We start from the raw sequence: 23,096 nt of genomic DNA, 5'->3' as shown, positions 1-23,096 counted from the left end.
GTTAAGAAAATGTGGGGGGGAGGGGAGGAGAGAAGAGGGGAGGGGGGGAGGACTTTGACTTGTGTTCTCATTGGGTGACGAGCTCCAATGTTGCACATCGCAGCAGGGCAAACTGAGGAGAAAGAAAAAAAAACCCTTTTAGCCCCTCCCGCCCCTCTCCCTGAAAACCAGGTCCTGGTCACCAGGATGACTAGCAGATGGTCAGTCTGTGCAGCAACTGGCAACCTATCGGTGGTTCAGGGGTGGCAGGTTTGTATAATTTTTGGTGGTGCCCAGAACAGGTCCAAGTTCCGACCCCCCACACCTGCCTAAGGCTCTGGGAGGGAGTTTGGGTGCGCAAGGTGGTTTGGGGTGCAGGCTCTGGGAGGGAGTTTGGGTGCGAGAGGGGTATGACCTCTGGGACAGAGTTTGGGTGCAGGCTCTGGGCTAGGATGGGGATTGGGGTGCAGGCTCTGGGAGAGAGTTTGGATGCTGGGTGTGGGCTCTGGGCTGGAACAGGGGGTTGGGGGTGCAGGAGGGGGTACGGGAGGGGGTTTGGGGTGCTGTGTGCAGGAGGGGGGTTGGGTGGTGGATGTGGGCTCTGGGAGGAAGTTTTGGTGCGGGAGGTGTGCAGCCCTGGGAGGAAGTCTGGGTGCAGGAGGGGTGCAGCTCTGGGAGGGAGTCTGGGTGCAGGAGGGGTTTGGGTGCTGGGTGCAGGCTCTGGGCTAAGGTGGGGATTGGGGTGCAGGAGGGGGGTTGGGGTGCAGGCTCTGGGAGGGAGTCTGGGTGCAGGAGGGGTGCAGGCTCTGGGAGGGAGTCTGGGTGCAGGAGGGGTTTGGGTGCTGGGTGCAGGCTCTGGGCTAGGGCGGGGATTGGGGTGCAGGAGGGGGGTTGGGGTGCAGGCTCTGGGAGGGAGTCTGGGTGCAGGAGGGGTTTGGGTGCTGGGTGCGGGCTCTGTGCTGGGAGAGAGGGTTGGGGTGTGAGAGGGGGTGCGGTGCATGGGGCTGGGCCAGGGATGAAGAGTTTGGGGTGCAGCAGGCAGGCTGTCCCGGCGTTGGGGGCCAGGGAGGAGGACTCCCCCCATCCCTCTCCCCACCAGCAGCAGCGATGTCCAGGGTAGGGGGGGGCTCTCCCTGGGCACAACACTCACCCAAGCCTCCCCAGGCTGCTGCTCTGGAGGTCCAGCCAGGATAGGGCCCCCCCTCAGAGTCGCCTGCCGGGGGGGGTGGGGGGGGCTGCCATGCGCCTCCTCCCTCCACAGGCACAGCAGCCACCTCAGCCTGCCCCCGGCACCGACCCTTGTAGCTGGCAGCGGCCGGCGAGGAGGGAACGCAGCGTGGAGCTGCAGGGGGCAGCCGCCCGTGGCCCAGGGCGGGCAGGGACACTCGGGGGAGGGGGCGCACGGGGGCAGCAGGCGGGGCCGGGGGGAGAGACCCGGCCCCGAACATCAGTGGAGCTGGACCCCCTGGGCCCTGAATTTGCTGGAGCCTGGGCACCACCGGGCCATACAACTCGCCGCCCCTGGGGTCTACGTGGTCCCCATCCCCATCATATCTGAGCGCGTCACAATCCTGACCTAGGGACTGAAGCCCCGAGGGCCCTGGGAAATACTCCGGGAGAATTGAAGCCCATTTCTTAGTGGTGACTAGGCCAGGCAGAGAGAGAGAGAGAGAGCGCAGCTGAAAGGGTTTATCTATTTAAAGGAGTGTTGTGTTTGCTAATGCCTTCTGAAAGGCCAGCGTAGATAAGGCCGGGCAGCCTTAACACTTGCTAGGCTGGTGGAGTTAAACCTTAGGTGGAGCCTTTGTTCCTCTTATTTCAGACCAGCGGCTCTACTCCTCACAATGATCTTTTTTTTCACAGTAGCCCCAGTGGTCCCATTGTGCTTGGTGCTGTACATACACCTAGCAAGTGACAGTCCCTGCCCTGACGTGCTTACACGCTAAATAGACAAAGAGCCGAGGGTGGGACCAGAGGGGAAGTGACCTGCAGAGGGTCCCAGGCATGACGCGAACACGGCTCGGCAAAGTCACAGGCCAATGCCCCAGCCACTGGACCGCACTGCCTTGCCGCAAGCCCCGGTGACGTAAACCCCGGCATCCAGCAACACCATTAACCAAGCTGGAGTGAAGAGAGTCTCTGGAAGAAAACAAGGGCTTTGATTCTTTCTCTCCCATCCAGACAAAGAGGAGCGAAGTCATAAAGCTTCACTTTCAGCCCCTCTCCACCAGACCTGCGTGTTGGGTTGCTGGAGACAGCAGAGGAACCGCAAAGCTATTGTCTTGGCTTGTTAGATCAAATGTGAAGCCACAGGTATGAACAGCCTGCGCTGGGCAGGGGGAGGGGAAGACAGGAAGCTGAATCTGTGGCAGAGCAGTTTGAAGAGGGGCTTGTTGCCTGGGTGCAGGGCAGATAGCCCAAGCCCAGCACAGAGACATTTCCAACTACACTTGTAACAGCACTAATGAGCCATCTCGAGCCTCATCACAGCGCAGGCTCTGGCAGCTTGCGTTCCTCATGCTGGTAATTCAACTGCAGCTAATGTGGTGTGTTGGAATTGACTGCCCTGTGCATGAGGATCTCAGGATATCCTGGGTTGCGACTGTCCCTGGAGAGAATCCCTGGAGAGCATAGTGCAAAGCGATGGAGGGAAATCGAAGATGTTCACAAGACCCAGGACAAGAGCAAATGCTTAAACCTCTACAATTAAGCTCTCTTACCCAGCAGAGATGCTAACATTGAGTTCTGGCCAGATTCCAGCTGATATAATTACATTCTGCAGCCCTAATTTCCCCTGCAAGTGTGACAAGATCTTGACTTCCTGTCCTAAAGTATTGTATAATGTCGCTGTGTTTTTTCAAACCACTGCCTGAAGTCCTGGCCTCACCCCAAAGATGGCTGCAATTCAGTGGTGCTTGGAGTGCTCGTCTCTTGGATATGGTTTGCAAAGGGCTTTAGGAGCTTTTAGAACAAAAGGTGCTTTAAAAACAGCTGATGCCAATTCATTATTATTATTTATTGCTGGCCAAAAAATTAAACAGTAGTTTTGCAAAAATGTCAAGTTTTCCGTGTGTTTTTCTGTTTAGTTTTGGAAAGGTTTGAAATGGACCCACTTTTTCTGAAATTGTCCTGATTTTTTTTTAAATGGAAAACATTACTGGAAAGGTTAGCAAAATGGTGATCAACATTTTTGATTTACTGATAACAATTTTGAGAAAAACTGTCAAAACTAGGCTTTCACATAAAACTAAAAATGTCACTAACATTAACAATTTTTTTTGCAAAAGATTTAAAAAGAACAACCCAACATTTTAATTAAAAAAAACCCTTATTGTATTAAAAATGTCAACTGGCTCTCATTATTATTCAGTTCAGGAAATCTTCCTTTATTTCTGTTGAATATTGTGAGTATAATGATCACTTAATGAGATCCTTCCGTGTAACTCCGAGCTCTTGGTTCTAACAGAGATAATGTGCTGTTATGTTTTGAGCGGGGCACTTGGAGACAAGACTCCTGGTTTCAATTCCTGGCTCTGGGAAGAGGGGGTAGTTTAATGGTTTGAGAAGAGGACCAGCTCCTAGATTCTCTTCCCAGCTCTGCCACTGGTTTGCTGCGTGTCTTTGGAGCAAGTCATGCCCTATCTCTGTGCCTCATTCTCCCTATATCTAAAATAGGCAGAATGATACTGACCAATCTCAGCTGGTTTGAATAGAATTTGTAAAGTGCTCTGAGATCCTTGGATGAGTGCAAATTTTTTATCCATTGTGATTGTAAAAACGAATGTTCCCCTGAAAATGACCCTCCCGGAGATTCCAGATATTCCTGTAAAAAGTTCCAGGGGAAAACTGCCAGTGTCTTCAGGGATGATCGCACGAGGAGACAGCAAGAAGGTGAAACATGGAGCACAACCAACATGCCTATTTGCACATAGAGGAGAAAAGGCACCTGGCTAGGCAGGGCTGCTCATAGGTTCACTGTGAAGTGGGCGCCTACCTCATCTGAGGCCTCAGCTAAACCGAGTGGAAACAACAACACCCAGCGGAAGTGAGAGCGACAAACCCAATGTTCTCACCGCTCGTTAGAAGGCTGCCCAAAACAGCGCCGTTGAAGGGGGACAGGCGAGAGCGCAAAACCACTTGCCAGCATGGTCAAGGATGGATAGACCGAGCAGCCCGAATCGGAAGAGACGGCTGGTCAGAGGCTGAGTCAAGGCAGTTCTCCCTCATTGTGTGTTTCCACCTGGCCTGTGTGTTTCTGTGGGTGGGTGGGTGGGTGGGTGGGTCTGAGCGAGGAGGCCCCGTTTGTCAGTGTCCCAGATCATATATGCGTCTGCAGGTCGAAGGGAACTGACTGTGTGCGTGTCCCTGATCAGACATGTGTCTGGGGATAGAGCCAGGCCGAACTGTGTGTGAGAGACAGAAGGAAACAAGGACACCTTTGCAGACGCTGTCTTTTATTTCTGCACGGAAACTTTTTCTTGGGTTTTCTGCAGCAGCGAATGGGACCCAGCAGCGTGACGTGCATCACAGACGCCTTAGACCGCCCCCTCTCCCCCACCCAGCTGAGCCATGAGGCTCATAGGCTGCGGAGAATTCACCGAGCTGCTCACCAAACCCTGCCCCCTCTCTGCCGGCACCTGCCACTGCAGCCTGTGCACCTCTGGCCCCGCAGCGCTAGGGAAGTGTGACTCCGGGGTTAACGTACGTGCATAGCGCTGTGCGTTACAGACGCTGCTTCCTAAGCTAGGACAGAGCTGGCTGAGGAGGGACTGGCCCCTGGCCAGAGATACGCTACTGGCGTTGGAGGGGTGGGGTATGTGGGCTCCACGGACCCCACCCACCTGTCTTTGCAAGGCAGGCCCAGAAGGGGTAGCATGGCTGCTGCGGGGACTGAAACCAGTCACAGGCTCCGGTTCCTCAAGGGGCCGCGCTGAGCTCCACCTGGGCCTGGGGGACTCAGCACTGCAGACTTGGCAGGTCTCTGCACCTCTGGTGCCAGGCAATCCATGCAGCGCGTTAGCCCAGCCTCGGTTCGGTCAGGTTTGGTTTCTAGCTGGCTGCGGTATCCAGCGCGGGACGCTGCAGGGACTCACCAGAGGCGGCTGTGAATGGCAGGAGAGGGTCAGGTGGCAGGCTGCGGCATCAGATGGGAGGTGGCAGCCCTGCTAGCCCACAGACCTGCAACACCAATCATCAGGGAGGGGGGAATACGCTGTACACTCACCACTTCCCTCGGCCACCGTAACTGGGCTGAACACTACGCTGGCCTGTATATAACCCGACCCACCAGCTCAGGACCTGAGCCTTCAGCCTGAGCTTCTAGGTACGCGCATGCACATGGGCCAGGTCTGGGGCGCGGCGAGGGGTCCCTGCTAATGCTCCCTGCCGTGAAGAGGTGCCCTGCCCAAACAGCCCTGGGCAGGAGGCCAGGGCCCTCAGCAGAGGGAGAAGCGCCGGGAGTTGATGTTCATGCGCGTGACGCCAATGTGCTTGAGTGGCGTGGAGAGCAAGAAGGCGGCCTTGGGCGGAATGTTGCAGAGCAGGTCTGTGTCCTCCTCACAGCCCTCCAGGCCAAAGGTGGCATTGTCCAGCATCTCCTTGTGCTGGTGGCACACCTGCTCCACCTTCAGCTGGTGAATCTGCCCCCGCAGCCGCATCAGCTGCCGCGCCAGCTGGTGATCCACAGCCTGCATCTCCTGCTGTGCAGAGGAGGGAAAGGGGAGCCTTTAGGGGCCCAGCCGGAGCACGGGTCACCCCGTCACTCAGCCAGAGAGCATCCCTAAGGCAGGGCCACGGACATGCGGAGACGCACAGACAGGGGTACGGACACAGGAGGTATGTCGAGGGGCAGCCTGCGGCAACGCGTCTCAGAGTCCGGGTCCAGGCTTGCAAGGGTCGGGCCGCCATGCTAGGAGTAGCCGTGTAGACGTTGTGGCATGGGCTGAAGCTCAGGCTTTGAAGCCTGGGGGGGTGGGGGGGGGCGGCTTAAGAGCCCAAGCTCCAGCCCAGGCTGCACTATCTGCACAGCTCTTTGTAGCGCGGTAGCCTGAGCTGTGTGACCGGGGCTCTGAGAGGCGCTGCTGCAGGTCGCGGTTTGCTGTGTAGACAGTCCTATGGAGACACGCAGATAGGGACACATGGAGACACACCGCCAGAGACAACCCCGAGACATGGGAACACACAGAGACACACGGACAGAGACACACACCACCAGAGACAACCCCGAGACATGGGAACACACAGAGACACACGGACAGAGACACACACCACCAGAGACACACGGACAGACAGAGACACACACCGCCAGAGACAACCCCGAGACATGGGAACACACAGAGACACACGGACAGACAGAGACACATACCGCCAGAGACAACCCCGAGACATGGGAACACACAGAGACACACGGACAGAGACACACACCACCAGAGACACACAGACAGACAGAGACACACACTGCCAGAGACAACCCCGAGACATGGGAACACACAGAGACACACGGACAGACAGAGACACATACCGCCAGAGACAACCCCGAGACATGGGAACACACAGAGACACACGGACAGACAGAGACACATACCGCTAGAGACAACCCCGAGACATGGGAACACACAGAGACACACGGACAGAGACACACACCACCAGAGACACACGGACAGACAGAGACACACACCGCCAGAGACAACCCCGAGACAGGGGAACACACAGAGACACACGGACAGACAGAGACACACACTGCCAGAGACAACCCTGAGACATGGGAACACACAGAGGTTACGGACAGAGACACACACCACCAGAGACACACAGACAGATAGAGACACACACCACCAGAGACAACCTCGAGACATGCAAACACACAGAGACATACAGACAGAGACACACTCCACCAGAGACAACCCTGAGACATGCGGTCATACAGAGACAGACAGACAGACAGACACACACCACCCGAGACATGCAAACACACAGAGACACACGGACAGACAGAGACACATACCGCCAGCGACAACCTCAAGACATGCGGTCACACAGACTCATGGACAGAGATAGAGACATGGACACATGGAGACACACTGCCAAAGGAAACTCCGAGACATGTGAACACACAGAGACACCCTGACAGAGATATGGAGACACACTGCAGAGACAAACACCGAGACATGCAAACACACACAGACACGCAGACACCCAGCAACAGATGGACAGAAAGACACACGGATAGAGATAGAGATACAAAGACACGCATGGACAGAGAGAGACATACAGATGGATGCACAAATATACAGAGATGCATAGACAGAGACAGACACCCACGGAGATATCTGGACAGAGACAGAGACACACAGAGATGTGCAGACACAGACACACAAACGCAGAGGCACAAACACACTGAAATGTGCAATCAGAAAGACAGACATGTGCGAGCACTTACAGACTCGTGGACCGAGCTGGGGAGAAACATACAAACACACAGTTGCACTGATGCAGACACACACACACACGCACGCAGGCCATGTCTACACTAAGCAAAGAAGTGTTGCAACAAATGGTGCCTGGAACACCTTGAGCTGGCAGAACATGTGCAGCCCCCCCACGTCCGCACATCCGAGCTCCCCTGACCTTTCACAAGCATTGACTGTAATGGTTCGTTGAAACCCCAGGAGGGAGGTGTTTCCTTTGGGTCCAGATGAGCTGGTGCTGGCTACAGCGGCTTCCCCCTAGCACGGAGAGGAAGCCCTGACCCTTGCAGCTGCCCCAGTTCAGCTGGCCCCCAAACTCCAGCCCCCAAAGCAGTGCCACACACTTGGAAATCCGTGAAGCCCTCACGCCTATAACAGGGTACTAGGGAACAGGTGCTCCAGGAGTCCCGGAATGCACTAGGCCAGCCACAGCTGCAAGATGTGATGCTTGCGGATGCACCAGAATGATTCAGGGAGGAATCATGTTGCCATGAATCCACACCGACCCACTGTGAGGGTAAAGCAACCAGCCCTTCCTGGCAGGGAGTCCCCCTGCAGAGAGAGACAGCTCACACACACACACACACAAATGCTCAAAGACCATGTCAATCAAGGCCTATAAACACCAGAGTTAGGGAGAAAGGTAGGCACCAAAATGGGCATGTTGGCATCAAAACGGCTCCTTTGTACCTGGACAAGACAATGCCAAACACCAGCTGGGATTCCGGGGGTACAAACCCAGGGAATGAGCCCTGCTCGAGGTGCAGAGGGCTGAAGTGAGCAGGGTGATGGAGAACAAACCAGCCTCGTGCCACCTTTAAAATTGACCCCCCCCGGGCCATGGATGTGACACCCAAGCCAGGTACAAATTGAACTGCCGAGCATCCAGCCCATGGCAGGGGCTTTCTCCTCCTCCCCAGCATCCTCATACTCCCTCCCCTTTCCCCAGGAGTTCTCTTTGTCCCATTTCCCGTTAGCCCTGGGGATGTCAAGCTGAGCTCCGCAGGCCAGGAGCCCTACTGCTGCGGGGCCTGGGATAATGGTTTAAGATCTCTTGCCTTCTCTGTCCCTTGCTCTTCTCCCACAGAGGCCGTGCTCCCAACAAAGCTACTCACCAGCTCCTTTCTGAGCCACTCCAGGGCATCGTCCATGGTGGCAAACCCACAGATGCTCCTGGACGGCACGTCGGCTTGAGTCGCCTCCAGAAACACCTCTCCGCCCTGCTCTTCATTCAGCGAGCTGATGGCTCCCTCCGTGACCCCGTTCCTCCAGGACTGGCTCTGCACGCGGGCCTTCCATTCCAAGTAGGAAGGCCTCCTAGTCTGCAGCTTCAGCTTGGCCGTCAGGGCCTTCACGCTGTCCAGGTTCTCCTTGTCTGAGTTCGACTCCTCTTCCCCGAGCTCCTTGAACTTCAGGTGGCTGAAGGACATGGTTGTGCTTGCCAGGTGCAAGAGAGAGGAGCGTTTGCCTGTGGCAGAGCTGGCTCGCTCTGCGTGTGTGCGTGTGAGCAGGAGAACTACCGGTATTTATTTCTGGAATGAACAATAAAGCCTTGGAACTCGGGGATGATTATAAACGAGCAGGAACTTTAATTGCCTGGAGGCCTGGGGAGGTGTTTTTTAAAAAAAAAAAATAGATTATTGTCTCCAGCTGGGAGGAGACACCCTGTTCTTTGAAAGGAAGTTTCAATGGGGACATAAAGGACTGTAGGAGCAAAAAGTAATTTATCCCACGACGCGCCTTCCCTTCCCGGTCTATTATCGGGACAGAAATAAAACTGCTTCTCCACCCAGCTCCGAGATCAAGGGAGGCTGAAAGGTCACTTGAGATTCAGGGCTGCTACAGAGCCATAAAAAAAAAAAAAAAAAGAAAAAAGAAAGAAAGAAAAAGAAAAAGCTCAGCTCTGTTCATGGCTTTTCCTGCCCCACCCCCAGGCACTTCTGCAGTGCCCAGGGCAGATCATACGGTGCAGATCGTGCAGGAGAGGCGAGGTTAGAGGAAGGAGAGGCCTGGCATGGAGGGGCTGGTGTGGAGTCCCCAAGAAACACTGGAGTTCACTGCAGCGGGGGGTTCTGTTCAGAGTCCCTGAGAAACCCCTCGGCCATGCCAGGGAAGAACAGCAAAGGACCCCTGCAGGCAGCATGACGCTGTTCTGCACCCGTAGCCACATGGCTGATATCCCATGTGAGATCTGAATGGGCACGTGGCATCTCACAGTATCTCCCCTGCGGGTCACGTTTGGCCATGCTGAGTCGGCCATGCACCCTTTTGTGATACCTTCAGAGGGAAGGCCAAGCTGGGGTGTGTGGGTTTGCTCTAGTCTGTGCCCCCTGGGAGGCGTCTCTCCCCAGGATCTCAGCTATAGGGCCTCCTAGACCTACAATTCTGCTAATAAATCCCGCCCTTTGAGAGCTCTCATTGGTCACCCGCCTCCCAGCCGTGCTCAGGGCTTCTGGCCAGGTCACTTTAACCAGTGGCTTTTTTGCTTCTCCACAGCTGTGCTGCATTTAAGGTGGAACCCGTGGGCCCTGGAGAGAATGGACAACCTAAGGAGATTGCAGTGCAGAGGCAGAATACAGCATTTCCCACCCCTACACACACCCCATACAGAAGAACAAGGACCATTCAGCACAGGGTGACAGGTAAAAAAATGCTTAGCCGGGGCAGAGAAGGAAACAAGGGGTAAATGGGGAACAGGGAATGTGGGGCTCGGTCTGGGCAGGGGCCCTTGAGGCTTCTGGGTAATAGAGATTGTGGCACTGGTTCCAGGCAGTGGGCCTGGGGGATTCTGGGTAATAGAGATTGTGGCACTGGTTCCAGGCAGTGGGCCTGGGGGATTCTGGGTAATAGAGATTGTGTCACTAGTTGCAGGCAGTGGGCCAGAGGGATTCTGGGTAACAGAGACTGCAGAGCTGGGTCTGGGCAGGGGCCCTGGGTAACAGAAAAGGTGGCACTGAGGATAGGTAAAGAAGCCTACAGTGTCTGGGGGGGAATTGTTTACTAGTCACGACTCACTGGGCATATTTCTATCAGCCAGCTGTATACCCTCCCCCCCCCCCCCCCGCCTGTCTCTAGCACCCTCTGACCGGAATGCCCTCGATCTCCCCAACTCCCTCCCCGGCTGAGGGATCGAGACTTTGTCCCCTTTCCACAGATTCAATTCTTCAGCCCTCCCAAGGTGCCCGAAGCTAGGAGCCCTGTGCCTCCAACGGGCAGGTTCCCCTTGTCTCCCCCGCCTCCCCCAAATTGAGGCCCTCTGTCACCCTGGTATCCCCAGAACTTTACTTCCTCTGCTGCCCCATCCTCCCCCGGGAGGGAGGGGACCCCATCTGGATTCTTTTCCCCCTACCTGTCCATCACGACCCTGAGCCTGGGAAAAGCCCCCTGCAGTGATTGAAAGGCAAAGCTCTTGGGTCCCTGCAGGGCCTGCGAGACCCAACCTGGGCTCATTTCATCTGCCCAAGCCTCACACCAGGGAGAAACTATATCAAAAACTGGAGCCAGGCCACCTTAAACCCGACATCCTCCCTCTCTGCTTCTCGGCCTCACCCACACGGCAGCCTGCTCAGTTCCTGTTGCTGTGTTTCACAACCCCTGCATCAGAACATGCTTATCACCAGCTTCTCAGAAGCAGCAGCTGCCGCAAGGTATTGCATGCCTGCTGCAGAAGCCGCTGTGCCCATCTCTGTGGCGCATTCCCTGCTGCCAGCACCCGGGCGCCCCTGTTCGCTGGGGCATGGCTTTTCCAGCCAAAGAATTCCTTTGCGGCAGTGATCCCAGCACTAGAGGTTTCGGATCAAGCTCCCCTTGAACAGGATCTGCCCCCTCTGATGACCCAGCTCTCTGACTGCAGCCTGAGGGTTGCCATTCCAGAAACAGGTAAGGGCAGTGGCCGTTGCTGGGGGTCAGATGTTGGGGGGTATTAATCACTTGGTTCCTGCTGCTGCTTATTCCAAAAGAGAAGCCTGTTCCTCAAGATGGGGAAGGCATCCCTGCTTCCACCCCTTACTTAGGGGCGAAGGGGGTTTGAGCAGGTTCTGTCTAATGTCCCTGTACCGAGCCTGGCCAAGCGGAGCAGCTCTGAAGACGTTTCTGGTTTTAGAAAGGGGTCTATTCTGGAGCCCAGCGTGCCTGGGAATAGAGGGAGGGAGCTAACCCCTCAGCCTCCAAGGATGAATTATAGATTGGAAGCTCTTTGGGGCAGGTCTGGGTTTGTACAGCTCCTAGCGCATTGAGGCTCCTCCACGCTGCCGCACTACAAATCCTAAATAATAACAATAGCTTCTTGCAAGGTGGGGGCTGGATTTTCACCTGCAGCTAAACATATCAGATTTCAATAATAACCTTTAAATGATAACCCTGGGGATGACGCATAGGGCTGCACCACCATCCATGTAGACATACGCAAGGAGAGATAGAGGGGTGGTTCGTCAGCCTGAGCAGAGGCCTGGGTGCTGGGAACTCCTCCCCAAGTGCTAACCGCGGCTGCCACTGACTCCCTCTGAGCCCTTGAGTAAGTCACGTCGCCTCTCCGTGCCTCCATCTGTAAAGTGGAGCTAATGACACTGACCCACTCCCAGGATGGGACCTAGGGCTGAATTAGGTAATGCTCCACCCGTGCTTTGCAGATGGAAAGTTCCATGGGCCCTAAGCAGCGTTAAATGTGGGTTGTTTAAAAAGGGATCGAATAAAGCAATGGAGACTAGACTGCAGGGGATGACCCTATATTGGCCTAAGACAGTACAGTGGGAAGAGGGAAGCATGAACCTGTAGGAGGGGGTGGGAAGGAAATGGCAAAGAGAGGATGCTCTGCACCTCCCACGGCCTGTCCCCCATTGGCGCTGAGTCTCCGTCTCCTTTTATGTCCGTTTTAGGTGCTGGCCGAGGACTTTGTTGGTCACTGTTGCCCATCAGCCCTTTGGGAAGGACACGTGACAATTCTTTGGGGCTCTCTGTGCCCCGCACTCCTTGCCAGGGTTCAGCTCGGCACCGCTGCCGTCGCCATGGAGTTTGCAGAGCTGATCAAGACAGCGAAGGTGGAGAACGTGCAGCTCTCATGCCCCGGGCTCCCGCCGATCAAGGGGACGCTGTGCATCACCAGCCATCACCTGCTGCTGTCGTCCCAGCCCGGGGGCCATGGGGAGCAGGGCACGGTGGAGCTTTGGCTTCTCATCCGGAACGTGGACGCTGTTGAGAAAAGGTGAGTCTCCCCTGCCCCCTTCACGATGTCCCACCGGGGAAGCGTGTGTGTCTGACACAGTCTCACCTTCTGAGTGAGAGAGAGAGAGTCTGTGAGTGGTCAGAGCTGGGATGGGCCCATTGGCGTCAGTGGAAGTCCCGCGGCTCACGCCCCCAGATCTGGGGGGAAGGGGCGTGTGTTGAACCAGGGGTCTGTCTCTTGTCTACAGGCCCCACCCACATTGTTCACCATTCACTTATCCTCCCTTGGTGCCCGTCCGCCCTGGTGACCCAGAGAACAACAGAGTGGATCTCACCAACTCTGCCCCCAGCATAGAGCAGGGGCTGGGACGAGACACTGAACTCTGCCTTCAGCTGTGGTTGCTGCGTGTCCCAGTCGAGCGCTGCGTCCAGCATGGGGCGAGCAGCTGGTTAGGGGACAGAACAGGCTTTCGCCTCTTTTTCCATTCTCTCCTCTGCCCTTGGGGCTAGCCAGATGGTGCAGCTCAAGCCCTGTGCAATAACCTCTCTTCTTTTCTGTGACTCAGTGTTCAGAACCTAGGCTGGTACCAAACCTCCAGGACTAACAGCTCCCACCAAGAGACCAGGTTTGGCTTTTACCCCTGTATTGGCTCTAACCCACCTAAAACGCCTGGCTTTGCACTAACTAGTGACCAGCTTCCCGCTCAGACAGCTGCGCTGGGCTGGGGCACCAGGGACCTGCGTCTGCAACGCTTGCTTTAGTATCCTCTCCGCAGAGAGGTGGGGAGGACACTGGCCTCACTGCTTCTGTCAGGAGTCGGGGAAAGACAGGGGAGAAGGTGGGGCCGGGCAGCCAAGTGAACGGTGCTTCCATCTTACTCGTCAGGGATGAGCCAGCTTTCCTCTGGTGACGGACAACGCGCCTGAGCTGCTCCAGAAGGACTGGAAACCCCCGTCCTTTACACCCTGGGGACAGGTGGAATAAAACACGCTCTAACACACGCTCCTTACCGTCATCCCGTTCAGACCCTCCCAAGCACAGGCTCCCACATTTGCACCTCCACGTGCACAGACACAGCCACGCTTCCACAATCACACGTTCACCCATCCTCCAGGGCAGCCGTGAAGGCAAACAATGCAAACAACTGCCCAGCACAGACGAAAGTCACTAGACATATTCTTACACACGTATGTTCTCATGCACACTCAAGTTCTCACCTGCCTCTTGTCTATCACGTCTCTTTTTACATACACGTACCTATGCTCACACGCACCCACGCTCACACATGCAGCAGCTGGACTCTACTTTGGGGGTTTGGATTGTGGTTGATCCAAGAGACAAGGACATAGGGTCTGACTCCCAGCTCCTGTCTGGCATCTCCCCGCAGGATTGCAAGTTCCTTGGGCACAATCACACTCAAGTGCAAAGACCTGAAGGTGCTGCAGCTGGAGATCCCGGGTATGGAGGAATGTCTCAACATCGCCAGCTCCACTGAGGTCAGTCAGTGCCAACTGGTGGCTCGAGATTCGTTCTCTGCAGAAGGGACGGGCATGGCCTTTTGGCCACCCAGAGTGTAGCTGGGGGCTGGGCTGGGATTGGAAGGCAGTCACATGCAGCTCCTGGAAAGATCCTCTGCCCAGCGTGGAAGGTTTTGACATTTGGCAAGAGGAAGCGCAGTGCCGCTGTGGTGTTTGCTTTGAGTTCATCATTAACGTGGGTAATTATTGACTTCCCTCTGGCCTTTGTTTGCATTCTGATCTCCTTAGGGGCTTTCAAACGCACCTGCTGGGTCCATCTCACTAGCACATTGTGATGACCTAGGGGCACCCTGCGAAAACTTGACCAGGATCTCAAAGGCCTTGGCTTGCAACCCAGTCCTGCTCCCAGCCAACTCAGTGGAAGTTTTGCCATTGACCTGAATGGATGCAGGATCAAGACACCCTCACCTTTAATGTGAAGGTGTGGCCCAAAGAGAGTACAGTTCCCAGCATGCAATGTGCCATTTTGATTCAGGTGGCCTGACTGCATTGCATGCTGGAGCCTGTAGTTTCCAGGGGATGCGCTTCCATATGGAAGAAAGAGAAAGTTGATAGTAATGAATATAAATCAGAAGTTAGGAATTGTAGAAAACCGATAAGGGGAATCAAAGGGACATAAGGAGAAATCTATGGCCAGCACAGTTAAAGACAATAAGGAGGAGTTCTGTATTCGGGGGGAAAACAGTCTTGTCAAATGGTGATGCACTAACACTCTTTCCATTCCACTAGTGTCGCTGGAGGATATTAAACATTTTAAAATCAGCAGGTCTAGATAACTTGCATCCCAGAGTTTGAAAAGAGCTGACTGAGGAGCTCATTGGACCATTACTTAGGGTTACCATATTTAAAAAATAAAAAAAGAGGACACTCCACGGGGCCCCACCCCCCTTCCCCGGCCCTTCCCCAAAGTCCCCGCCCTAACTCCGCCCCCTCCCCTGAGCGCCCTGCATTCCCCCTCCTCTCTCCCAGCCACGCGAAAAGGGCTGCCCGAGTGCTACCGGCTTCATGGTTTGCTGGACAGCCCCCAGACCCTGTGCCCCCGGCCAGCGCTTCCCCAGCGCAGCTGGAGCCCGGGAGGGGAAGCGCCCAGCCGGGGGCGCAGGGTCTGGAGGCTGCCCGGCAAACCGTGAAGCCGGTAGCTCTTGGGCTTCGGGCAGCCCCCTTGCCTCCGGACCCTGCGCCCCCAGACCCTGGGAGGGGAAGTGCCCAGCCGGGGACACAGGGTCCAGAGGCATGGGGGCTGCCCGAAGCCGGTAGTGCTCGGGCAGCTCGGCTCTTACAGAGCCCAGGAATCAGGGAGCACAGCAGCCCCTGGCGTCCGCTCTAAGGTAAGCCAGGGAGTATTTTTCCTGGACATGTTCGGCTTTTTGGAAATTCCCCCCGGACAGGGGTTTGATAACCAAAAAGCCAGACATGTCCGGGAAAAACTGGACGTATGGTAACCCTACCATTACTGTTGATTTTCAATACGTCTTGGGGCACTGGGGAAGTTCCAGAAAACTGGAAGAAAGCTAATGTAATGCCAGTTTTTAAAAAAAGTAAATGGGATGACCTGGGTAATTATAGGCCTGTCAGCCTGACATTGATGCTTGGCAAGATAATGGAGCTGCTGATATGGGGAGTTGATTAATAAAGAATTAAAGAATGATAATGTAATTAATGCAAATTAATATGGGTTTATGGAAAATAGATCCGGTCAAATAAACGTGATATATTTTTTAATGAGATTGCCAGTTTGTCTGATAAAGATAATAGTGTTGACGTAATATACTTAGACTTCTCTAAAGCGTTTGGTTTGGTACCACAAAGACTTTTTGATTAAAAGACTAGAACGATGTAAAATGTACATGGCACACATTACATGGAATAAAACTTGGCTAACTGATAGGTCTCAAATGTAATTGTAAATGGGGAATCGTCAGCAAGTGGGGGTGGGGGCTGTGGTGGATAATCCTCCCAGGATAACTCTGTGGCCAAAAGAGATAATGTGATCCTGGGAGCCATAAATAGGGGACTCTCAAGTAGGAACCGAGAAGTTATTTTGCCTCTATGTTTGGCACCAGTACAGCCGCTGCTGGAATCCTGTGTCCAGTTCTGATGCCCACAATTCAAGAAGGATATTGATAAATTTGAGAGGGTTCAGAGCAGGGCCACAAGAATGGTAAAAGGATTAGAAACCTGCCTTAGAATGGTAGGAGCTCAATCTATGTAACTTAGCAAAAAGAAGGTTAAGGGGTGACTTGATCACAGTCTATAAAGATCGACACATATTTAAAAATAGGCTCTTCAGTGTCACAGAGAACGGTCTCACAGTATCCAATGGCTGGAAGTTGAAGCTAGACAAACAGATCGGAAATAAGGCGTACATTTTAACAGTGGGGGGTAATTAAGCTTGGGCCAGTTTACCCAGGGTTGTGGTGGATTCCCCATCGCTGACACTTTTAAAATCAAGATTGGATGTTTTTCTAAAAGATCTGCTCTAGGCATTTGTTATACAGGTCAGACTAGATGATCACACTGGTCCCTTTGGGCCTTAGAATCTATGTATGAAAGATGAAGTCAGCGGTGGGCTGCACTAGCTCTGTGGCTGGCGCACAGCCCAGCTCAGCTACGTATTTCTCCTGCCATTAAGACTTAAAATTGGATTCGGGTGCAAAGAAGCCCTGAGGCCCGGTGGGAGTGGTGTTATCCCCTCTGATAGCTGCTGTCTTTGCAGTAGCTGCATTCTGGATGCAGGCTGGCTCTTGTGGGCTGTACTAGCCCTTCCCTAACACGTAGTCAGTATCGTGTGGGTGCTGGTCCATATACTATGAATAGAGACCAATTCCATGTGTGTGTTCATCCTGGTTCTTTCTTCTAGGCCCTCTCTTCTGTGGATTCAGTGATGATGATGTACCCATTCTTCTACAGACCCCAAAGCATGAAGCTCAAGGATGGATGGCAGCTTTACCCCCTTCAACATTACTACCAACAAATCGCCTCAGAGGTGGGTATGGAGGGGCAGAAACCTTTTCAATGAGAGATCAGTGTGGCAGGGGGTGGGAGAGAGAGATCACTCCAGAAATGTCCTTCAAGACGGGGTGGGGGATTGAGCCACTCCATACACAACACATAGGGCACGGTCCAGAACGGCGTATCGGTAAGAAAGTGCCAACCATACCGGCACTGATAGGGGGTGGGGGGGCAAAAGGGGCAGATGCCCCAGGGCTCCAGCGGTGATTTAAAGGGCCCACAGTGGCCAGGAGCTCTGGGGCTCTGGTGGTGATTTAAAGGGCCCGGGGCTCCTGTTGCCTACCGCGCCAGCGCCTGGAGCTCCGGGCGGTGCGGCCCAGGCAGCGCTGAAGGGCTGGCTGGGGGATTTTGGCCCAAGGCCCCGCCCCTTCTGGGGGCCCAGAGCCGCCCCACCCCCCCAACCTTGCCCAGGACCCCGGCTACCCTGCATACCAGTAAGTCATTTAAGTTACTTTCACCCCTGCCTACGGGAGATGAATTGGTGAGTGTCACTCCAGCCCCAAATGGGACAGAAGTCCACATCAGAAAGCCCACCCTCCACCACAGGCCCCCTCGCTGACCGTCTTAGCAGAGAGGGCAAGGACTAGCTGAGCCGTGCAGATAGCTGCTGTAGAAGTGGGCCCTCCAGGGTAGCGTAAAATATCCATCTGGGATAGACGCCCCCCACCCCACCCACTCTGTCCCCCGGGGGTGAAAGCTGTAGGAATCAGAGCCTGACACTTCTGTACTTCCCAGACAAGTGCTTGGAGGCTGAGCTGTGTTAACGGGGATTTCACCATCTGCTCCAGTTACCCACTAGCTGTAATTGTACCAGCCACAGTGGACGATAATGTCTTGAAGAAGGCCGCCCGGTTCCGCCAGGGGGGACGATTCCCTGTCCTCAGCTACTATCACAAAAAGAATGGGACGGTGAGTCTGTTTCCCTTTTAGTTTCTTGCTCTCCTCTCAGAGGGTGAATGAGAGCGGGAAAGCTTCTGCAGATCAGAGCTTCCCCTGTGTATCTGCCACCAATAGCACTATAATCAGATACGACCTCTCTGAGGATCCCAAAGCACTTCACCAACAAATTGAGCCACTTCTGGGGTGAGGCACTGCAGCTGTTGAACAGCTCACAGCAACACTGCACAGCTGTTCGGTACAGGAAGTAACAAAGAACACTGTCTCCAACAAACTGCAAGGGGAAATGAAAGAGCCAGAAGAGAACCACTGAATCTAAGCTGGAACCGAGCCAGGACTCTGAGAGCAGCTGGGTTTGCCCTCAGAGGTCTCCTAACCAAATACTAAACAAGCCAAAGCCTGCTTAGCTTAAGGTCTGTTTGCAGCAGTGCACGAGGGGAGGAAAGACGACCTTACTCCTCTGCCCTGCAGGTGATGCTCCGTAGCAGCCAGCCACTGATAGGGCCCAACAGGAAGCGCTGCCAAGAGGATGAACTGCTGCTCAGCGCCGTCCTGGATGGAGGGGAGCGTGGCTTCATCATCGACACCCGCTCAGCTCAGGCAGCCAAGCAGGCTCGGGTGATGGGGGGCGGCACGGAGCCCAAATCCTCCTATCCCCACTGGAAGAGGCTGCACAGGCCACTGGAGAGGTAAGCGCAGCAGCTCTCTCTAAGCCCCCCGCATGGAGGCTGGTGGCGTCACCTGCCGTGCATGGGGATCTCTGACATGACTCTTACAGGGAGCGTCGACATTTACATTAGACATTAACCCCCTGCCCTTTTGTCTCCATTGGCACCATAATACGTGCAGCTGTGCTATGCCAAGGCCTGGCCCACTCATTACACTGGTGGTTACTGGCCCAGCTGTGCTAGTTCTGCAGCCCCCCCTCCAGGAACATTGGGACAGACGCTCCAACTTCCCCTCCTCCTCAGGTGGTGCGGACTTATTGAAGGAGCCTAGAAACCATCTCACACACACACACACACACATACCCCCCTCTCCAAGCAACACCCTGATGGCTTCCTCCTCCTCCTTCCCCTCTCAGGGGCCGCCCGCTCCAGGAGAGTTTCATTAAGCTGGTAGAAGCCTGCAACGACACTTCCCTCAGCATGGACCGCTGGCTGAGCAAGCTGGAGAGCTCCAAATGGCTGGCCCACGTCAAGGGGGCCCTGAGCACCGCCTGCCTGGCCGCCCAGTGCATGGAGAGGTGAGAGGAGGGGGTGGAAGGGGCAGGCACTCAGCTGCTTTGGGGACAGTGTGCTGAGTTGTATCACCTGCTGCTCTGAGCCCTGCTGTCCCTTGCAGGCTCTTGCCAATTCTTTCCCCCTGGAAAAGGTCTTTGTAAAGAGATCAACAGGCTGTATGTGAGCTGGGGTTCCTGGGAGGTACCTGGCCTAGCCCCTGGACCCCAACTGGGAGCAAGGGACACCCTTCTGTTCCCAGTCTTGCCCCTGACTCCCCATGCAGCCTCAGCAGTCACAGCCACTTCCTGGGCCTCAGTTTCCCCATCTGTGTTTAAAAAAAATGTACAGGAGGATTAATGATGGAAGGTACTTACTGAGCATTAGATAAAGCTCCCCGGCTGGCTGCAGAATAACCACAGCTGTCAGCATCCTGGGAGCCTTGATCCACACACAGCGACAGCCTAAGGCATCCGAGCTGTGATTCAAACACCGGCCCTGTCCCCTCCTGCCCCAGGCAGCCCCAGCGGCTCTCTTCAGCCCTGGGGCTCTGTCACTTTCTCACTGGTCGCAAGTTGGGACCCCACCACTCACTGGCCTGCTGGGACCCAGGGCACTTTCTTTCTGGTGACTGCTGCGCTGTGTTTGCCTTCAGGGAAGAGGCCTGCGTCCTGGTGCATGGAGCCGAGGGGACAGATACCACCCTGCTGGTGACCGCTCTGGCCCAGGTGATCCTAGACCCTGACTGCAGGACACTGACTGGCTTCCAGGGGCTGCTGGAGCGAGAGTGGATAGAGGTAACCCCCCCGCAAACCCACCCCCAGACCACCATCCCAAAGCACCTCCGGCCCACGAACCCGAGAGCCGCAATAGAGAGTAGAGCAGCCAGCCCAAATCTCAGAGCAACACCAGCTTGCGAGACCCACGCCTGCTCCCCCCCATCCCTGGTCCTCACCCAAGGGCCCCGCTGTTCTGGGAACAGGCAACTCCTTTGTGTAGTTCACCCCCCCCTGTGCCTGGTGCCCACTCATTCCAGCCTTCCCCCACCCCCTCACTGATGGATTCCTTCTGCCCTTGGCTTTGCAGGCAGGACACCCGTTTCACTTCCGCTGTGCCCACTCCGCCTACTCCCACTCCCGGCTCAAGCAGGAGGCTCCCATCTTCCTCCTCTTCCTCGACTGTGTCTGGCAGCTGGGGCGCCAGTTCCCCTTCTCCCTGCAGTTTAACGAGCGCCTCCTGCTGGTGCTGTTTGAACACACGTACGCATCTTGCTACGGGACCTTTCTGTGCAACAGCGAGAAGGAAAGGTGAGTGCCCAGTGATCTGTGAAGGGACAGTTATCCGGAGAGCAGGGACAATACTGATCAAAAGACCTGGGCCTCGGAGATGAGCTAGCAGGACTGTGCCTGCCCCCTCCCAAATCTAGTTTACAATCCCCTGGGGTTCAGGGGGCAGCCCCCACCCAACTGATAAGTGATCTCACATTAGTGTTTTCACTGGGTAAGGTGGGGGAAGGTTATGATCCCTGCCCACTTTTACCTCACCAGTTACTGCCAAATCATCCCGCATGGATAGTTTGTCTGGCTTTGCAAGGCACCAGACCGAAGCAAACAGTGTGTGCCTTTCTCTCTAGCAAGCACTTATCACCTCCCTGCATGTCCTGCTCAGACCAGCCTTAGGAGACTACACACCTGTTACGGTGGTGGTTCTCAGCCAGGGGTACGCATACTCCTGTGGGTACACAAAGGTCTTCTAGGGAGTACTCAACTCATCTAGATCAGTGTTTCTCAAGCTGGGGGTTACAGGACAGGTTTAGGGGGGTATCAAGTGCAGGGCCAGCATTAGGCGGTGGCATTGAGGGCAATTGCCCTGGGCCTCACGCCACAGGGAGCCCCACAAAGGTAAGCTACATGCCTCAGCCCCGGGCGGTGGGGATTAGGCTTCAGCCAATGCCCACAAGTGGAAAACAGGCTCAAGTACAATATTTATATTCCCGTTGATATTTTTTATAACAAGGGTTCTCAAACTGGGGGTGGGGACCCCTCAGAGGGTCACAAGATTATTACATGGTGGGGGCCACGAGCTGTCAACCTCCTCACCTCCAGCATTTATACTGGTGTTAAATATATTAAACAGTGTGTTTAACTTAGTAGGGGGGTCGCACTCAGAGGCTTGCGACGTGAAAGGGGTCACCAGTAAAAAAGTTTGAGACCCACCGTTTTATAATGAAATGGTACAAATGAGCCAGCAATTTCTCAGTAACAGTGAACTGGGACTTGTATTTCTGTGTCTGATTTGGCAAGGAGGGAATTTTAAAGGGAGCTGAACCATGCGCTACACAAGACAGATCAGACTCCTGAAAGGGGCACAGTATGCTGGAAAGATGGAGAACCATTATGCGAGGGGATAGGCCAAAACTTCCAAACCTGGCTACCCGCAGCTAGGCGCCTGGCAGTTGACTAGGACTGGCATGATCTGCAGAGCTGCCAAGCAGGCCCAGCACCTGCTGCAGCCCACAGGGACAGAGCAGCTCCCACGTTACCCGAGTTGGTTGGGGCCAAGCACAGCCAAACCAAATTCCCATTGACGGCCCATTCCCCTCCCCCGTGGGTGCTTTGGTGTCTCCGTCCCCCTAAAGGGACAGGATGAGCATATTCCCTCCCTGCCTTCACTGCTGGCTGTACAGCCACCCATGGCCCCAGCCCCGCTCCAGCACCGGCTTTCTGCTACTCCCACGAAAGGACTTTAGCTCCAAATTCACAATGCCCTGCCAGCTCCTGCTTCGCCCGTGGGCAGGAGCATCAACCCAGGCCCATAGCACTGCCCTCGCTGCAGGAGCGGTCATCCCCGTAGGCTGCCAGTGCACTGCAGAACCCCAGGGAACGGACTCAAATGCTGCTGGATGCTCATGCAGGTGCTTGTGTGAAGTGAAGGAGAAAACTCACTCCCTCTGGTCCTGGCTGAACCAACCCAGCGAGTTGAAGAAACACCTGAATCCCCTGTACACATACAATGCCCTGGTCATCTGGCCGTCCGTGGAGCCTCAGAGCCTGCAGCTCTGGCAAGGTAAGTGCTGCTCGGGCATTGGCCTTGAGCCAGCTGCTCCTGAAATACAGGGGTCTCCTAAACAACACTGCAAGGACCCTGCGTTCAATCAGCAGGAACCTTGACTGCTCCCCTCAGTCACTGCAGGGAAGAGGGTAGGAGCACAGGCTGGGGACAGCTGCTGTTGGGGGCTGAGGGTAGGAGCTGGGGGCTACACATAGTAACACAAACTGCATGTGTCTGGCAGGTTTGTTCCTCCGGTGGATCCGATCCTCTCAGTACTTAGATGAGGCCTGGGCAGAAATCCAGCGACTAGCGACAAACTGTGAAGACGCCCCAGAGGAGAGCGCAGGGCGCACACTGTGCCACTCACAACCAGATGCTGCTTACCCACTGACAATCACAGGGACCGCAAACGAAGGATGAACCAGAACATTTATGGCCGCAACAGAACGGCTGGTGGCTCAGGCTTGGCCACATCTCCCATCTATCGCTCAGACTGCTCCAGAGGCAGCGAGGACAGACGCTGCCTCTTAGGGAGTAGGGCTTTGTGCTGGTCACACGGGCCCTGTTGAAGCCAAATACAAATTTGGACAGCAGGCCAGGCTCTGAGCCGAACGCACCAGGATCAGAGGACACGTGGGGCACGCACGGACCCAACCTTGTGGCACAATGCTTTGAGCAGTTACAAAGTACAGACTAGGTTTGTTACAGTAAAATGGTCTCTACTCATGACTTCTCCTCCTTTTGAGTGGGGAATATTCAGGGCCATGTCCAC

The 23,096-nt window shown here is 55.0% G+C and overlaps 2 protein-coding genes across 5 annotated transcripts; one reads left to right on the top strand and one right to left on the bottom strand.

Moving 5' to 3' along the window:
* Positions 1-4,416: 4,416 nt before the first annotated feature.
* Positions 4,417-9,802, bottom strand: FAM167B (family with sequence similarity 167 member B). 2 transcript variants are annotated; one of them, XM_005302195.5, is made up of 2 exons: positions 8,561-9,802; positions 4,417-5,678 (listed from the first exon to the last, which is right to left on the bottom strand). In XM_005302195.5, exons 1-2 carry the CDS (start codon positions 8,873-8,875, stop codon positions 5,415-5,417), a joined length of 579 nt encoding a protein of 192 aa, XP_005302252.1. In that variant the 5' UTR covers positions 8,876-9,802; the 3' UTR covers positions 4,417-5,414. The 2 variants fall into 2 exon arrangements, with proteins under 2 accessions (XP_005302252.1, XP_005302253.1); XM_005302196.5 differs by having other exon boundaries at positions 4,417-5,675; positions 8,561-9,014.
* Positions 9,803-10,992: 1,190 nt separating this feature from the next.
* LOC101941780 (myotubularin-related protein 9-like) lies at positions 10,993-23,053 on the top strand. 3 transcript variants are annotated; one of them, XM_005302192.5, is made up of 12 exons: positions 11,058-11,324; positions 12,320-12,645; positions 13,172-13,231; positions 13,994-14,102; positions 17,005-17,130; positions 17,892-18,065; positions 18,525-18,742; positions 19,138-19,299; positions 19,929-20,070; positions 20,360-20,580; positions 22,188-22,339; positions 22,566-23,053. In XM_005302192.5, the coding sequence occupies exons 2-12, from the start codon at positions 12,449-12,451 to the stop codon at positions 22,742-22,744; spliced, it is 1,740 nt and encodes a 579-aa protein (XP_005302249.2). In that variant the 5' UTR covers positions 11,058-11,324; positions 12,320-12,448; the 3' UTR covers positions 22,745-23,053. The 3 variants fall into 3 exon arrangements, with proteins under 3 accessions (XP_005302250.2, XP_005302249.2, XP_065433375.1); XM_005302193.5 differs by lacking the exon at positions 13,172-13,231 and having other exon boundaries at positions 10,993-11,324; XM_065577303.1 differs by lacking the exon at positions 22,188-22,339 and having other exon boundaries at positions 11,072-11,324.
* Positions 23,054-23,096: the final 43 nt, after the last annotated feature.

The sequence above is a fragment of the Chrysemys picta genome, chromosome 23 (genome assembly GCF_011386835.1).
Source record: "Chrysemys picta bellii isolate R12L10 chromosome 23, ASM1138683v2, whole genome shotgun sequence".
Taxonomy (NCBI): Eukaryota; Metazoa; Chordata; order Testudines; family Emydidae; genus Chrysemys; species Chrysemys picta.
The sequence above is the reverse complement of the archived record's forward strand: the minus strand, read 5'-3'. Positions and strand labels throughout refer to the sequence as shown.

Bases quoted from the DNA above. Each gene is read 5' to 3' on its own strand.
- LOC101941780 (XM_005302192.5), top strand. From the start codon at position 12,449: ATGGAGTTTGCAGAGCTGATCAAGACAGCGAAGGTGGAGAACGTGCAG. The intron at 14,103-17,004 runs GTCAGTCAGTGC...TCTTTCTTCTAG, and splicing joins ACATCGCCAGCTCCACTGAG to GCCCTCTCTTCTGTGGATTC. The intron at 18,066-18,524 runs GTGAGTCTGTTT...TCTGCCCTGCAG, and splicing joins ATCACAAAAAGAATGGGACG to GTGATGCTCCGTAGCAGCCA.
- FAM167B (XM_005302195.5), bottom strand. From the start codon at position 8,875: ATGTCCTTCAGCCACCTGAAGTTCAAGGAGCTCGGGGAAGAGGAGTCG. The intron at 5,679-8,560 runs GTGAGTAGCTTT...TCCTCTGCACAG, and splicing joins AGTGGCTCAGAAAGGAGCTG to CAGGAGATGCAGGCTGTGGA.